We start from the raw sequence: 17,027 nt of genomic DNA on the forward strand, positions 1-17,027 counted from the left end.
CCCGGAAAGGGGGCGGGCAATCGCGTGCGCACCGCGGGAGGAGCCGCGCCGCGGTCTTAGCGCCGGGCCGCGGCCACCTGCGAGAAAACCCGACCGGAGGCCGGAAGCACTCGGAAGTCACGTGCTCCCCGGGCCGCGCGAGTGATTGGCTTGGAAGGACGCGAAGGATGCCGCTGTGATTGCTGAATTGTCCGGGCAGGTAAAAAAGAGAAGGCGCTTTTCCCTCCAGAACGGTCCGTGTCGTCTCCTGCCCTTGCAGTCCCAGGGCGTTCTGTGCTGAACGTTGGTTGCGGGGATGAGAGATGCTCGCGGCTTTGTTCCGCAGGCGCACCTGCCGGCTGCCCGGGCGTGGAACGCAGGAGATGCTCTCGCGTGCGTTTCGGCGCAGTCCTCTTACGGCCTGGGGGCGCAACTTAAAGCGTGCATGGAGAAGTCTCAGGGTAATTCCTCACGGGGATGTGGTACGACGAATGGAGCAGAGGCTTAAGGGGCGTTTCATTCAGTCATTCGGAGGCATTTTACGTGCAGAATTTTATTCCTGAATTCAATAATGGAATAATTGTGTATCGCCTGCTCCCAACAGTGAATCTGAAGCCCCTCGAAAGCGAGCATCTGAAAGTAGAATCTTGGGCATGTGATTCAGGAAGCTGTGTCAGATTTGAGATTTGTATTTTGGAGAGGCTGTATTTTGTTTTCCCCAAGGATCTGCAAGTGATGGGGAATCCTTGGGAGGGGGCGTTAAGGTGACCTTGCATGTTCTTGAAAAATATTTTCATAATGAGCTTTCCTTCATGATGTGGAAATGGTGCTACTGACCCGTTTCTTAACAGATTTTCCCAGAGGTTTAGCCAGTGAATTATCTCTACTCAGTGGTCCTAGTGATGCCAGTGCTGTCCCTAGAAGAAGGTGGTCAGCATTAGGAAATCATTCAACAACCAATTATGATGTCCTTAACTAAAAGATACCATCTTTGGTCCTGTTACCCCCCCCCCAAAAAAAAAATTCAAGTCTCAATATATTCATGGAAAGTTTACAGCTTTTATTTTCTAGGGTGAAAGTTTAGGGAAGGAGGAAGGGATATACAAAAAGGTAACTGAGACCCACAGATAGGTATTGAATAAATTGTTGAATATTTATTTGTTGAATGCAACTCTGTGCGGGACAGTGTTCTGGATGCTGATGTACAAGAGTGAGCCAGACATAGGATCCCTGCTTCTGTGGCATTTACATTCTAAAGGATCATAAATAAGCAAACATGTAAGTAAATAAGTAATATAAATAAAACAGGGCAACATATGGTGAGTCAGGAGGATGTGAGGAGAAGGCTTCTGGGAGGAGGTGCCATTTGACCTGAGGGAGCTACACAGAAGGAACAGCATTCAAGGAACAGAGAACAGCAAGTACAAAGGCCCTGAGGCAGAGACAAGCCCACATGTTTGAAAATCAAAAAGACCAGTGAGGCTGGTGGGGTGGAGTTAAAGGAAGAGTAGAGGGAAATGAGATTGGACACAGGTAAAGCTGCTTTGGGCAGAAGCTGTAAGCAATGAACAGGGTTTGGATTTTATTCTGGTTATAATTAGAAGCCATTAGAGGGCCTAATACATATTTTCTGTGTTCCCCAATCAGGACTCATAGTTTGACAATAGGACAAAATATGTTAATACAGTATCCTCAGGAGTCCTAAAGAGGGATCATTGAGAGGCTAGCCAGATGTAAGGAGCAGATAGGACCATGTGCTTAGAGCTACCCACAATGCCCTAAGACATTCTCAGGTTCAAGCTATCCCACAGATTGTTCCCTGAAGTGTTCTGTTCCCTCCAGGGTTTGGAGGCTGATAAGCTCTGGTGACCTGTGCATCTTCTGGAGGAAGAGGAGGGAGAGGCCTACTTTCTCTAGACTCTCGTGGTCACAACCCCATCCGAGCCCTGAAGGCCCACCTCAGGCGTCATCAACATGGAGTTCTGAAGTCCATGTGGCTCCTCACAGTGAACCAGGTGACATGTCTCCATGAGAATTCACATCCTTATTACCCACTTTATTAAATGTGAGGGCTCTTAGGTAGCTTTGGGTTTCAGTCACTCCATACCCCCAGCCTCCCAGTTTATAGATGGAGAATCTGAAGCCACAGAGAAGTAACTGGTCCAAGGTCACATGGAAGGTTAGGAGTAGTAGCATCAATGCCAAAAGCACGCCTTATACTCTCATCCTCCAGCACCAGCACCTCTTTACCGCACATTTCACTGCTGCCTGTCACATGAGGACTTCCTCCACTTCTTGGCCTCAACATCCTCATCCACCAAATGGGGTAATAACACTTTCCTCACTGGGACTGAATGTTGAATTAAGGGTTGGATGATCTAACAGATGCAAGCAGGGTTTGCAGAATGTCAGAGAGCTCTGGGGATGCGAGGTAGGAGTAATAATACTGTTTACAGTTGCCTTGGCAGTCCAGCCAGCAATGGGAATGTTGAGAGACTCTGGCTCATGCCCTCTGTTGACTTTCAGGTCTTAAGGAAAATGCAGAGGCGCCACAGCAGTAACACGGATAACGGTCCACCTGAAAGGTAGGTAGGACCTCTCCTGGTTTCATTCCATCTGGAGGCTCTGGGCTTCAGATGGTCTGCAGCAATCCTAAATCTCGATCCAATGAGACCTGCCTCTCAGAGTTACTTGTGAGATGAGCAAAGGAGATCTGGTTGGAAACAGCTTTGCCCAGTGATGGCATATACTCCTCAATGCACAGCAGCTTGCTATTGCATTTAGGGTAATTCCTAAAGCCTGTGTGACAGGCAATCCACCTGACTCATTGCATCAATGATTGTTCCCACAGATTTTACCTTACAGAGGTGGGTGAGTGAGGACATAGAGAAGCTAATGGCACTGAAAGATTTTTGTTACTTACACTTCCCAAGAGAGTGGGGCACACCTTACTAGACAGGGCCTCACGGGGAAGCAGGAGGCAGTCTAGTCAGGAGGCAGAAAGAAACAGGGAGAAAGCAGAGGCCACAGCTTTTATTGTGTGGCAGGGGAAAACACTCAGGATTGATTTGTGTGAAAAATGTCAGTGGGCTCAGGCTATAGGGGTGTTCTCGAGTTTTCTGGTACCTGGCCCTGGGGGGCTTAGGGCAGGGGCAACTTTTGCTGGGTGTGTCAGAGTCAGATAAGGAAGTGGTTGGGGATATAAACAACTTTGACTGTTAATTTGGTCCTCTCATTAGCAGATGCCTAAGAGACAAATAGAAAAATCCATGAAAACACTCATGTGCTAGAATTACTGTCTAGTGAAGGCCAGGAGAGTACACACCATGGAGGTCTGTTCCCAGACTGTGACCCTGCCTGTGCTGGCACATACCTCCGAGAAGCAGGCAGCTGAACTTCTCCACCTTCACATCCCATTCCGGGTCCCCTGCAGGCCCAAGGTTGACAATGAAGTCACAGACTGTCTACCAGTCCCCTGAAGACTGAGTTTTACATCAACACTGCCCATTCTACAAGGAGGAACACTGGCCAAAATCCCAGCTTAGCCATTCCAACCCGTGGTGCGTTTGGCAAGCGACTCCATCCCCAGATCTCAGTTTCTCCATCCATAAAATGCAGATAAGAAAACAGGGTTGTTTGTAAATGAGCAAGTGAGTATGGAAATGCACAAACAGGGCATCTGGCACATAATCGCGCCTCTTGAGCTTTTCTCTAGCCTCTGAAACACAGACTCGCTGTCTGCTCCTAAAGACGACAGCAGAAAAATAATGGCCATTGTATATTGCGTTCTTACCATGTGCCACCCTCACATTAGCCTCTTCAGGCCAGGACTACTTTTACCATTATTTTTACAGTTGAAGAAACAGGCTTAAAGAGGGTAAGTAAGTTACTTGAAGTCACATAGCCAGGAAGCAGCAGGCTGAGTGAGATTCAGGCCCCAGCCCATTGCCCATACTTTGAGTCACCACATTATAACTGCATCCTATCTGGATGGATCCACTTCTCCTCCTGGACTGCCTCACATTCTGGCCCTGAAATAGTTAAGGTGGAAGCACAGCCTCTGTCCTCCAAGGAATATTCTTTCCCATTTAGGCTGAAATCTCAGCTGGATACTGAGGAGAGGCCCAGGGAAGGGAGGCCAGCTATAAAAAGCTCCTTGGTGGGTTGAGTCTTCCCTGGTTGTACCAGAGGCCCCCTGAGCCCAGTAAACTCAGTACTGGTGAGCTCAAGGGGGCCAGGAAGGCTTTCTAGGGCCCAATGGCAGAGAGAGGCTGGCCCCTCTGTGGGTCAGCGTGGGCACCTGCCAGGACTCCTGCTTTCTGAGCTCAGTTTCTTGATGTGCAGAAAAAGCTCACGGCCCCTTGAGGGTCATAGCCATGGTGTCTGTTGTTGTTGTTATTAATATTGTTTTTATTGTTATCCCATGCCCAAGGGAGTAGGACATACATCTGCTGGGTTTTTAGCAGGCATGGGCTATGGGGTGGGAGAGTGGGTAGCCATCTCCAATCCCTCCCTTGCACCAGATTTATGATAATTTCCTCAAATTTATGGAACTAGAGAAGCCAATCCCAAGATTTCTCCAGGCCACCATTTCCCCTGCTGGGTTTCACCAGTGTCCTATAAGATGGTAATAGGTTTCCCACAGAATAAAAGAATCTCATTGTCAAATAAGGTTGGGTAACGCCAAGTTTCAACAGAATTGATTTTTTTCTTCAGTTGTAGGCCGCCTCAGAGCTTTGAGTATGCCCATTCATTCATTCTTTGAAACAGTATTTATTGACCATGCTGTGTGCCCAGTGCATTGTGCTGAGCAGGAGTGACACAGTTAAGAACAATCATGATCTTCAACCTCTTGGAGCAGGGCCCAGTCTAAAGGGCTGTTCTTGGTGCTGACTGAACGTAAGAATCACCTACAGGGCTCTCACGGACTGGAGATGTCAAGGCTCACCCAGAAATTTTGATTCAGTTGGTTAACACTAGATCTTGGGCCCCTGTATCTTTCAGAAGCTTCCCTGAGTAGTTACAGTGGGCATCCAGGGTTGAGAGCCAGAGGTAAGCAGTGAAATGACACTTGGGATCAATCCCATGCAGTGAGTTAGGGTACAGTGAAAACAAGAAACAAGGACACTGTCATTGTCTGGGAGGTAGGGAGGGCTCCACCCAGCAAGAGAGATTTTAGCTGAAATCTGATGAATAGGCAGGTGTAGGTTACCCAGGTGGGATGGGCTGGGGTTGGGAAGACATCCTGGTGTCTATGCAAAGACCCTGTAGTAAGAAGCCCTTGGGTAATGAGAACAAGGCACATGATGACATTGAGTTTGAGGCCAGAGAGTCCAGGACATCTGACAGTTTTGCCCCTCTGAGCCTCAGTTTCCTTTTCCATAAAATGGGAATGATACTAGTCCCTATGTATGTTTATCTGAGCCTGCAAGAAGAAATTTAGAATGGGAAGTCCTTTTAGTGGGATAGCAAACTAATCAAGTATGCATTTTTTGACAATACATCTGGGCCTCTGAGTGGACAGTAGATTATAGTGAGTCTAGTGTGATGTGCTTGGATGAAAGCTAGCACATATTTAACTGAATACCTACTGTGTGCCCTTGGTTGTGGGGTCCAGAGGATAAGTGGAACTCAGCTCACACATTCAGTAAGGTCATGATATATTTTAAGTACCATAGGGGTCTGGGAGGCGCCTTGGCGGGAAGAGAGAGGGGAGGGAGGCTCTTTGCCCCTTTCCCTGACACATACACACCCAGCAAATCAGCTCCACTTGCATCTGTTGTATACCCTGAGTTTCCACATCATGCTCCCATTTGAAAAGAAGGCAAACCCAAGAGAGATGACCTCTGGAACTCCAGGGCATGGTGCTCATGGGAAAATGTACCCAGTTCAGGGCTCTCCATTCTGCTAGGGGGTAACTCAGGGCTCACTGCTCCTCTAGCAATGGCTCTGAAAGAGCCACAGAATCCTTTGCTGAATTCTAGTATGGGAGGCTGCGCTTAGGACTATAGAAGGCAGTTGGCCCTGGAGGTTTCTCCCTAGGGATTAGAGAACATCATTCCCATGTATTGAGCACCTACTATGTGCTGAGTATGTTGAAAAGGCTGTTCTGAGGGTGCCTGGGTGGCTCAGGTCATGATCTCAGGGTCCCAGGATCAATCCCTGCATCGTAGCAGGGAGCCTGCTTCTCTCTTGCCCTCTGCCCCTCCCCCTGCTTGTGCTCTTTGTCCCTGTTAAATAAATAAATAAAATCTTAAGAAAAGGCTGTTCTAAATTTGATCCCATAGGAATTCTATCTATGAATGGTTTTTTTTTTTGTTTTTTTTTTATCATCTTCAGATGAGAAAAGTAGTGCAGGGTTGCTAAGGCCCTTAGAAAGGGTGGGCTTTCCTGTTGAGTCTTCTTGAAATTATTGTCTGCTGCCCTCCAAATACCAGCTATGACCAAGGCTGGGACGTCTTGGAAACTGGGAGTCATTGAAGATTACAGGACCAGGGGTTCCTGAGGTTATTCTAGAGAATCATAAAATCTGTGCAGCCTTTTGGGTAGAGTGGTGAAGAAAGCAGGCTCTGGAGGTAATTGAATCTCTCTTGCTCTGTCCCTTCCCAGCTATGTGACTCAGGATGTGTTACTTTCTCCGTGCCTCAGTTCCTTGATCTGTAAGATGGGGTGATATTAGTACCTAATTCACAGGGTTGATAGGAGGGTTTCATAATTTCATCAACGAGAAGCTGTTAGAAAAGTATGTGTCACACTGTAAGTTTTCAGTGAAGATTATGACCCTATCGCTAGTATTATTTGTCTCAGTTTGCCAGGGCTTCTGTGATAAGGTACCGCACTGTGGGTGGCTTATGCGATTTATTGTGTGACAGTTCTGGAGGCTAGAAGTCTGAGATCAAGGTGTGGGTAGGGTCTATTTCTTCTGAAACCTTTCTCCTTGGCTTGTGGATGGCCTCCTTTTATCCCCCAGATCCTCACATGGTCTTCCCTCTGTGTATGTCTGTGTCCTGATCTCCTCTTATAAAGACACTAGTCATATTGAATGAGGACCCACCCTAATGACCTCATTTTAACTTAATCACCCCTACAAAGACCCTATCTTTAAATACAGTCACTATTCTGATGTCTGAGAGTTAGGGCCTCAAGATGGGAATAGGGAGCAGGGACACAATTCAGCCTGCAATAATGTTGATACCTTTATTTGTGCCCCCCCATTCTCCACTGGGGTGCTGTCTTTCCCTCCACCTGACTTGGTGGGGCTCTCTTTTCCCTCCTGGCCCAGAAATCGCAGCCAAGCACTCAGCTCCGAGGCGAGCGTGGATGAAGGCGGTGTCTTTGAGAGTCTGAAGGCAGAGTCGGCCTCCCCACCTGCGCTCTTCTCCGGCCTCCCTGGCCTCCCAGCAGGCAGCCTGCCTGCCACCCCATTCCCGTCCAGCCTGGTGCTGGGGGCGTCGGCTGGAGGCGGGGACGTGTTCATCCAGATGCCTGCGTCCAGGGAGGAGGGCGGGGGCCGGGGCGAGGGGGGCACCTATCACCACCGCCAGCCCCACCACCACTTCCACCACAGCGGCCACCGTGGGAGCTCGCTGTTGCAGCATGTGGGCGGGGACCATCGTGCCCACTCGGATGAGGGGGGTGACGAGCAGCCGGGGACGCCCGCCCCTGCCCTGTCCGAGCTGAAGGCCGTGGTCTGCTGGCTCCAGAAAGGCCTGCCCTTCATCCTGATTCTCCTGGCCAAAGTGTGCTTCCAGCACAAGCTCGGTGAGTCCAAGGGGGTCACAGGTGTGGCAGCCGGAGGGGGGGTGGGGGGCTTCACCTGCCAGGTTAGGGGCCCTCTATCCCAAGCACCAGGTAAGTTTGTAGAGGCCTTCATGGTGCACAGTGCTCAAGAATATGCAATTTTGAGTCAGACGTGGGTTGCGATCCTGGTCAACCAGCTGTGTGACCTGGGGCGAGTCACTCGCCTTCTCTGAGCCTGTTTTGTCCTCTGTCCAGTGGGGGTTGTCTTGTGTCCTACTGAAATTTCTGCTGCTGCATGGCTGACGTGAAAGAATAGAGGGTAGTGACTTTTTAATCCCTGGTAATCCCTGCTCCCTGGTAAGCCGGGGCCAGGCCTGATGAGTCTGAGTGGGCAGCCAGGACCTCTTCTGTCCTGCAGGCATTGCCGTGTGCATCGGGATGGCCAGCACCTTTGCCTATGCCAACTCCACGCTGCGAGAACAGGTCTCTCTGAAGGTGAGTCACCTGGCCAACCGGGTTCCTAGGCTGCTGTAACATGTGACTCCAAGCTCAGTGGCTTAAAGCAACACAGACTTACTCCCTTATAGTTCTGTGGATCAGAAGTCTGAAGGGAGTCTCTCCAGGTGATGATCAGGTGTCAACATGACTGTTCTTTCTGCAGGGTTCAGAGGAGTTGCCCTTGCCTTGCCTTTCCCAGGGTCTAGAAGTCACCCACATTCTGTAGCTCATGGCCTTCTTCTCCTTCTCCTTTGTGCCCACAGTTTTGCACCTCTGTGCCCACCTGTCCCTGGGCCTCTCCCCTCTGTCTCCAGTTCCACTTTTAGGGACTCTTGTGACTACATCAGGCCCAGCTAGAAAATCCAGGCATCTCCTCATCTTAAGGTTAGCTGATCAGCAATCGAACTTCCCCTAACATATATGGAGGTTATGGGGGAGTAGGATTGGGACATCTCTGGGAGGCCACTTTTCTGCCTGCCACCTCCGGGCAGATCCCCACATCCTTACCCCACACCCTCCGAACAGCAGTGTCTCCCTGACATGCCCATAGCACCCTTATCAGTCTGGCTGTTCTCGCAGTTGAGTCCATCCCACTGGCGCTGCTGGTTCACTAGCTTCACCATCCAGCCTCACCACCATCATCCTGAATTCCCATCTAATCCCTACTCAGCACTAACCGTGCCACACACAAAAAGCTGGGCAGGCAGCATAGTTCATCTTGCAGATTTGTCCCAGCATCCCAGGAGGGAGGCAGAGTCATTCTTACCTCATTTTCCCAATGAGGAGATAGTGGCTCAGAGACACCAAGTGTCTTGTGTATGAGATCACATAGTCTGTGAAAGTGGCAGTGTCCGGCTGTGAACTCAGGCCTTAGGCCTATGGGCTGTGCTCCCCCCAGATTGAAATCCCATCTCCTCCAGCCACCTGCGTGCAGTCCCTAGGATAGGTTACCTTGGGGATCTCAGTCTCTGGTGCCACCCTGGAAAATGAACCATTCATACCAATCTTATACATGCATAAAGGGGGCCAAATGATGTAGTGCTTAGGAGATGTTTAGCATAGGACCTGGCATATAGGAGACATTTAATTGAGCTACTTTTAACAAGCTTATGCCTTCTACCGTGCATGTGATCCCCTAATAGCCACCATCCTCTCTGACCCATCTTCTCTCTGTCATTCTCTGGTGCTTTCTTAAAAGCATCTGGGCCTCTATAAGGCACAGAGGGCAGCTCAGTCTCCATTTGACATATGAGCACATTGAGGTCCAGAGCTAGGCATGGAGCCAGAGGTTCTTCTTGACCCTTGGTCTTATCTTCTAAATGCAAACTCCCTTCTGCTGCTATTAGAACAGTAAGTTGATCAACACCAGAGTGGGACACTTTTGGGGCTGGCTCTCATATGCAGTAACATTCCAAATGGTGCCGTGGCTTAAATTTTAGGGGTCAGAGGATTCCAATATCCATGAATAGACGTTCTAGGTAGGCATCCTTGAACCCTCTGAAGACACAGCTGGTGTTGCCTATTTTCTGTGAAATATCAACTTATTACTGGAGAACTCTCCCCTTTGTCCTTCAGAGTTTGGCTTTTCAGGGCATTGCTAATACTCTCTTTGTATTCCACCTTTGATTTGGATTTACAGGGGGATTAAACTGGAATCCATTATTTATTGGCATAATAAGGGCTGCCTTGCAGATTATTCACATTGATAAGAGCAGTTGGTTGGATGGAGGTGGTTTCTAGGGTCATTAACCTTCACCACTCCTGGAATAATGGGTGGATGGAGATGCATTTATTTTGTCTCCTCTATGGAAATGTGCTCTATAACCATGCATGGGGCACTGAGCTGTGTCTGGAGACAGTGGAGCATTTACCAAACCACAGAGAAGGTTCCACTGAGAAAGTTATGACCTCATCTTATTCCAGCAATGCAGCTGCCCTGATCCAGGAAAAGATGAGCTTTGGGGAATCAGCAGCCAGGGGTCTGTGTGTATCTCCCAGAGCACATGGGCAGGAGCATACCCTGCCCCGTGCCTCCTCTAGAAATTCCCTGGGATGGCTCTCAGGCTGAGAAGCTGCTGGGAAACAGGAAACCAAGAAGGTTTTCCAGCTTGTCTTCCTGGGGTCTAATCAGAAATGGGACTGGAGAAAGAATAGGGACAGTTTGGGGAAAGCTTTGTTGGCCATGTGTGTAAGCTTGAATTTTAACCCTATAACTGTGGCCCTGTGTTGAATGGTCAGGCCGGGATAGTAGTCCTGCTGTGCAGGCTGGAAAAAGCGAGAGCAGAATTCACCAGCTTATAGATCTGAATCTACTGTTGGGTTGTAAAGTCTGAATCATAGATCCTGCCACTTAGTGAGCTCAAAACATGAGCCCATACCAGACTGGAAGTTCACATTTATAAATTTTATTTAATCTTTAACAAAACTCCCATCTTCACATACTGAGGCTCAAAACATGTGCCCTTGAGCAAGAGCTGCTTGCCTGCTGTGTGTGTCAGGTCCTTACAATGAATGTGAACTAACCTTCACTACATGCATGTACTGTTCTAAGCGTTTAGTGGATATCAATTCTTATAACTCTATAATGGAGTCTCATATGTATCCGTTTTACAGATGAGGAGAAGGAAATGCAGAGAGTTTCAGTAACCTGCCCAGTCCTGTGATTACAGATCAAAGATCTGAACCCAGGTCATCTGGTTCCAGAATCTGTGCTGCTAACCACAGAGCCTTCTTGCTTTTTTCACATAGGAGGCTCTACATTTCTGTCACCTTCTCTGGGACCACCCCTTGGGTTCTAGCAGGGTGGGAAGATGTCAGTGCCCTTCCCTTCACCATCAGCCCTGCTTCTTCCAAACCTTTGAGAAAGGGAAAAGTTTCCACTTGTCAGAGAACGTTCTGGAATGTTTTGTTGTGTGCACCTTTGGTATTGCAGCATCTCTACAAATCTCTTGCTTTGCCTCCAGGAGAAGAGGTCGGTGCTGGTCATCTTATGGATCTTGGCCTTTCTGGCAGGAAACACCCTATATGTGCTCTATACATTCAGTTCTCAACAGCTGTACAACAGGTGAGCAGAGGGGTCTGGCCCCTAGTGGAAAAGTGTGTGGGGGGATGCTTTGTGGGGCTTAGGACACACAACTCCTTCACTTGAGAATAATGCAGTGGCTCTGTGTCATGTAAGTTTTAAATTCCACCCTCTTGTATACATGCATGCTAAAGCAGAGCTCTCTAGTAGAAATATACCGTAAGCCACATGTGTGATTTTACACTTTCTAGTAACTACATGGTGGGTAGGTGGGAGAGGATTGGCCAGTGAGGGCCTGTAGGCTGAAACTCCAGCCAAGCTTTCAAATCACGTATGTCTCTTTTAAAAATAGACTTTGAGGAATGGGCCATTTCTCCACTTTCTGGGACCACCCCATAAAAGCAATTTGGGGACTTAGTTCTAAGGCATCAACACACATCCCACACTGCATTACTGTCTGGCCCAGAGTATCAAGGTCCTGGTGGGTGGAGGGTGGAGGAGATAGAGTTTCCCAGAAACTTGGATGAATTTCCAGCTCATGCCAATCTCTGGGCATGATTACATTCGCAGGCTTAGACCTCTGTGCCCCCATCGAACCAGGGCTGAGTCAAATTGGCAGCACAGAGAGAGAAACAGAGAGAGAGCGAGAGAGAGAAAGAGAAGCTTAGGAGAAAAGTAACAGAGCTCAGCCCCATTCCATAATAATGTCAGTGGTCTAGAGTGTGTTTGTAAGTAATATCCATAGCCATTACCTTATTTTACCTCCCAGTGACCCAGCAGAGTATTACTGGCCCCGTTTGCAAGTGGGGAAACTGAGGCTTAAAGAAGCTTTTCCTAATGAGTCTTCGTCCTGGTAGGCAGTCCTTGACAGGAGATTAAATCTTCTTCCTAGGAGATTAAATCTCCCTAGCATTTGAAATCTGATGATCAGCATCCTTCCACTTAGCAGCTTTGTGCCATTCGGCAAATAATGGAAACTCCTTATGCCAGTCTCCTCACTTGTGAAACCAGGACCAGGTTATTCTTGCTTTATCTGCCTGACAGGCTAATTATTCGGAAGACCAGATGTTAGAATACGTGAAAAGTACTGGGTAAACTGAAACAGTGATATATCATAATCGTATCATGATTGATATTATTTCATGGTGAATTACTGTCCTTGTTGGCAGTGATGCCTAACAAAGGGTGAAACTGACAATAAAATACATCAGTCCATTAAAGTTCATAGCAAACATTAGAAATAAGTGGACTTAGAAACACCTAGATGGTGCAGTTTGTTAAGCACCTGACTCTTGGTTTCTGCTCAGATCGTGATCTCAGGGTCCTGGGATCAAGTCCCACATTAGGCTCTGCACTGGGTGTGGAGTCTGCTTAAGATTCTCTTTTCCCTCTGCCCTTCCCCTGCTCCCACATCCACATGTGCTTGAGCTCTCTCTTTCAAATAAATTAAAAAAAAAAAAAAAGTGGACTTAGCGATCAATCTGCAAAAATACTGGCCCTGCCTCTCCTCCCAAAGCAAAAACATGAAAAAACCCTTAAGACGGTGGACTACAACCCAGACAGGTGAATCTAATACCAGCTGGTGTCGCAGATAAAAGTGGACGGCAGATCTCATTATATTGCCATCACAGAAGTGTAATAGAGAAGCAGAGCATGGAAATCAGCCAACCATCCCGAGGTCCCAGGGTAGGACAGGAGCAGAGGTAGAGAGTGCCCAGGGCTGCCAGCCTGTCCCTGGGCTATAACGTGGATGGCCGTTCAAACCCGGAGGTGAGGTGTCCACCTGAGACAAGACTAGAACGTGAAAAGGACACAGAAAGAATCAGGAGTGGTTGCCAAAATAGATTGGTTTTTATTGATTTTGCTCCACTCTTCCTCTTTGAGGATCTTTATTATAAATAGAAATATATTTTTAAAAATAAAAGTGAGAAATAGACTGGTTCATTGCTAGGATGCTATAATAAGAGAGCCCAGTTTGTGCTAATTCCTGCCAGCCCAGCAGAATATAGCAGAAGCATTCAGAAAGCATCCACGCTGGGCTGTGTGCACTGTTCCTTGCTTTATGGGGGCACAGAGAGGACTTGATGTGGCCTTCACTCAGAGCCTCGAATCAAGCAGGAGGAAAAATGAGTGGACCAGCACAGGTGGGTGCTGGTTCCTATCCTGGCTCCCATTCTCATCAAGAGCCATGGGCAGGTGACTGTATCTCTTAGGACTCCAATTTTTCCAGCTCAGATTGGAATAATCACAGAACCTGCCTCATAGAGTCTTTGGGAAAATGAAATGAGTTAAGACATGTAAAGTGTATAGAATAGACCGGCATGATGTGAACACCCAAGATAACTTAGCTATTTTATTATTATTATGAACAACATCATTCTCAGGTGGTAGAGAGCAGTGCTACTCAAAGCATGGTCCATGGACCAATGTCAGGTGCAGAATGGCTTGTTGTCTATGTTTAACAGGGCAAGTACAAAAACTGAGCGTGAAGTTCACAGTACCTGGTCACAGATCAGTAAAATAGGTTTACATGCTCCGAGTATAGAGTATGGCTATAGAAAAAGATCCAAAGCATTAACCACAGCCAGGATACCTGGGTCTGAATTCACCTTTATCTTTTAGTATTTGTAGGACCTTGTGCATGTTACTTTAACTTTCTGTGCCTCAGTTTCCTCATCTGCAAAATGGGTTTGTAACAGTGCCTACCTCGTAGAGTTGCTCTTACTGTCACTGCTGCACGGCGGGGTCCATAGGTGTCTATTATCCCATTGATTTCCACCAATAACACTATGAAGGAGGGAATGAGTCCCATTTTGCAGATGAGGACACTGAGGCTTACAGAGGTAACATTATTTGCCCAAGGTTCAATAAATGGAGAAAACTGGATTCAAATTCTGGGTCTCTCTGATACGAATGTCCAAAAACTTATCATGCCATGTGACCTTAGGCAACTTATTCCACCTCTCCAAGCTTCAGTGCTTCATTTATAAAGTGGGAATAAGCGGTGTTCACTTTGCAGGGCAAGGAGATACAATAGATAGAGGGCTTAGCACAGTGCCTACACATCAATTCCCCTCCTCCGAACATAGTGTTGGCTAGCCTGCCTGACTACCTTCCTTTTGCTTCCTCTTTTGAAGCCTGTTGTGGATTCTAAAATTGAAGGACACCTTAATTAATGATGTTCCTGGCCAATCTTGTTGCATAGCCCTCAGGGGAACAGAGGCTCAGAGGCTAAATACCCACCTGAGATCACACAGCAAGTTAGTAGCAGATTCAAAAACAGGACAAGGATGTCCGATTCCCAGTTCAGTACTCTTTTTACAGGTAATACTTACAAGCCTCCCAGAGTGAATAGGAGGAACTGCCAATGGCCAGGGATCCTCATTGAGCATCCTGACTCTCTGAACCATCTTCCCCTTTACTCCCCTCCCCCCCGACCAGCCTCATATTCCTGAAGCCCAACCTGGAGACACTGGACTTCTTCGACCTGCTGTGGATTGTGGGCATTGCTGACTTTGTGCTCAAGTATGTCACCATCGCCCTCAAGTGCCTCATAGTGGCCCTGCCCAAGATCATCCTGGCTGTCAAGTCCAAGGTAGGCACTGGCTGTGGCCACCCAGTAGCCCAGTCCCACTGACCATGCAGAGGATTTGGGGCACTCTCTGGAGGAGGGAAGAATAAGTGTAGGCAGAGCTGATGCCAGCATATCAAATAAACAGGGCCTGTCACCCACCTCTTACAGTTCCCTGAGCCTGAGCATGTTCTGTATTGTCCCCTTCCTCTCTTCTGCAAGGGTGCTTCTAAGTTTCATTGTTCAAAATGGCCCTTGTTGCAATTTTCCTGTAAATTTCATCTGTGCGAGGGAAAAAGCATGTCGCCTCGCCCTAGGTCCTGCTTCTCCCAGGGAAGGATGGCTATCATAGGTTTCAATTCTGTGTGACTTTAGAAGCATTGTTTTTTTTTTTTAAGGGAAGGGTCCTGGGACACCTGAGTGGCTTAGCGGTTGAGCGTCTGCCTTTGGCTCAGGGAGTGATCCCAGGGCCCTAGGATTGAGTCCTACATCAGGTTCTCCACAGGGAGCCTGCTTCTCCCTCTGCCTATGTCTCTGGTTCTTTCTCTGTGTCTCTCATGAATAAATAAATAAAATCTTAAAAAAAAAAAAAAAAATAGAGGGAAAGTCCCTGAGGCTCAGAAGAAACAATTCCATGATTGATGAGGGATGTCTGCTGTGGACATAAGATGGGGGGTAGAGGTGATGGTGCTTTGCCCACTGGAAAGGCCCGCAGGCAGATATTGGCCCAGAGAGGTCTTGGGAGGTAACTACTGTAATTCAGAGGACGGAGCAGACTTGGGAAAAGACAGCATCTTTAGGGGTTAGTTAATGCCATTGCCTCTGCAAGGAGACTTGAAGCAGGGAATCTAGACCGAGGGAGATGCACTAAAGAATTTTTGAAGCATCCTGCTTTCCATTCTGTAAAGGCAGCCATCTTTTCATCTTCAGAACACTCAGAATTCATACCAGGCATTGGCGGGAAGGACAACGGGTTGGAACTGGCCTGTCCATCTTCAGTGCCCAAAGCCATTGGCCAAATGAATAGGAAAAACACTACTGTGTCCCTCCTTTACTCACACATTCAGCACTCTGACCACACATCAAGCAATGCTCTGGCACCAGCTGGGTGTCCTACAATTCCACTCAATTCCACCATTATCTACCTAGAGACAGCATCCCATCCCACAACGTGAAGGGCTCAGTCCCACAAAAATGTACCCACTCCACTTCAGGTACCGATTGCCAGTCTGAGATTGTCACCTGTGCTTCCCCAACTCCTTGGGTTCAGTCATTTGCTAGAATAGCTCAAGGAAACACTTTTATTTACCTACTTGTTGTGTAATAAAGCATATGATAAAGGATACTGATAAATAGCTAGATGAAGAGGCACATAAGGTGAGGTCTGGAAGGGTCCTGGGCACAGGAGCTCCTGTCCCCATGGAGTTGGGTTACATCACCCTCCCGGTATGTGGATGTGTTCCTCAACCCCACACTATTGGGATTTTTGTGGAAGCCATATCACATAGGCACAATCAATCACTAACTGCATTTCCAGCCCATCCCCCCTCTGCAATAAGGGAGGTAGGGCTGAAAGTCCTAAGCTTCTAATCATGGCTTGGTTTTTCTGGTGAGCAACCCCCATCCCGGAGCCCACCAGGAATCTCATTAGAACCAAGGATACTCCAGGAAATTCCAAGGGATTTAGGAGCTCATTGTCAGCAACTGGGGGCAGAGACCAATAGAGAGATCTGAGTTCGATTTTGTCCCCCCGCCCAATCTCACCTTTACTCTCCCACCATGTAGTTTATCCAGTTGAACCACAATCCTAGGCTATTGCGGTTTCCTTAGACAAAGCCACAGCTTTGCTGTTCAGAGGCAGCGTCAGGGAGTCTAAAATGGCATAGACAGAAAGACAACAAGGAAACAGACCTCAGGAAGTCCTGAGATGCCTCCCCACCTGCCCCTCCAAGACCATCATCAACATTACCCTTCACCCCCTGAGCTCAGACCACGTACCAGGGAGGCGGCAGGGACTTGACAGTGGGAAGCAGTGTGGCCTGATGGCCAGGCACGCAGACTTTAGCATTAGGCATATCTACATTCAGGTCACAGCTATACCCCCTCTTAGCTGTGTGACTTTGGGCAGATGACAAAATGTCTCTGAGTCTTAGTTTCCTTATCTGTCAGATGATGATAAGAATGGCAGCTTCCTCCTGAGTGCTAACCTCATAAGAA

The 17,027-nt window shown here is 48.0% G+C and overlaps 1 protein-coding gene across 8 annotated transcripts in view; it reads left to right on the plus strand.

Annotated features, from left to right (window-relative positions):
• The first annotated feature begins 15 nt into the window (after nucleotides 1–15).
• RNFT2 (ring finger protein, transmembrane 2) overlaps nucleotides 16–17,027 on the plus strand; it is a 96,917-nt gene continuing 79,905 nt past the window's right edge. For 5 of the 8 annotated variants that reach the window (XR_005379216.1, XM_038575217.1, XM_038575219.1 and 2 more), the window contains exons 1-7: nucleotides 16–199; nucleotides 1,822–1,994; nucleotides 2,506–2,564; nucleotides 7,262–7,740; nucleotides 8,138–8,214; nucleotides 11,181–11,281; nucleotides 14,681–14,834. Coding sequence is in view for 7 of the 8 variants with exons in the window: in XM_038575217.1 (XP_038431145.1) it covers nucleotides 1,971–1,994; nucleotides 2,506–2,564; nucleotides 7,262–7,740; nucleotides 8,138–8,214; nucleotides 11,181–11,281; nucleotides 14,681–14,834 (894 nt within the window). In the remaining variant the exon portion in view is untranslated. Of the gene's footprint in view, nucleotides 200–325; nucleotides 441–1,165; nucleotides 1,258–1,821; nucleotides 1,995–2,505; nucleotides 2,565–7,261; nucleotides 7,741–8,137; nucleotides 8,215–11,180; nucleotides 11,282–14,680; nucleotides 14,835–17,027 lie in introns of all 8 variants that reach the window. The other 3 variants (XM_038575215.1, XM_038575214.1, XM_038575213.1) reach the window with 3 other exon arrangements.

Source organism: Canis lupus, chromosome 26, assembly GCF_011100685.1.
Source record: "Canis lupus familiaris isolate Mischka breed German Shepherd chromosome 26, alternate assembly UU_Cfam_GSD_1.0, whole genome shotgun sequence".
In the NCBI taxonomy this organism is placed as follows: domain Eukaryota; kingdom Metazoa; phylum Chordata; class Mammalia; order Carnivora; family Canidae; genus Canis; species Canis lupus.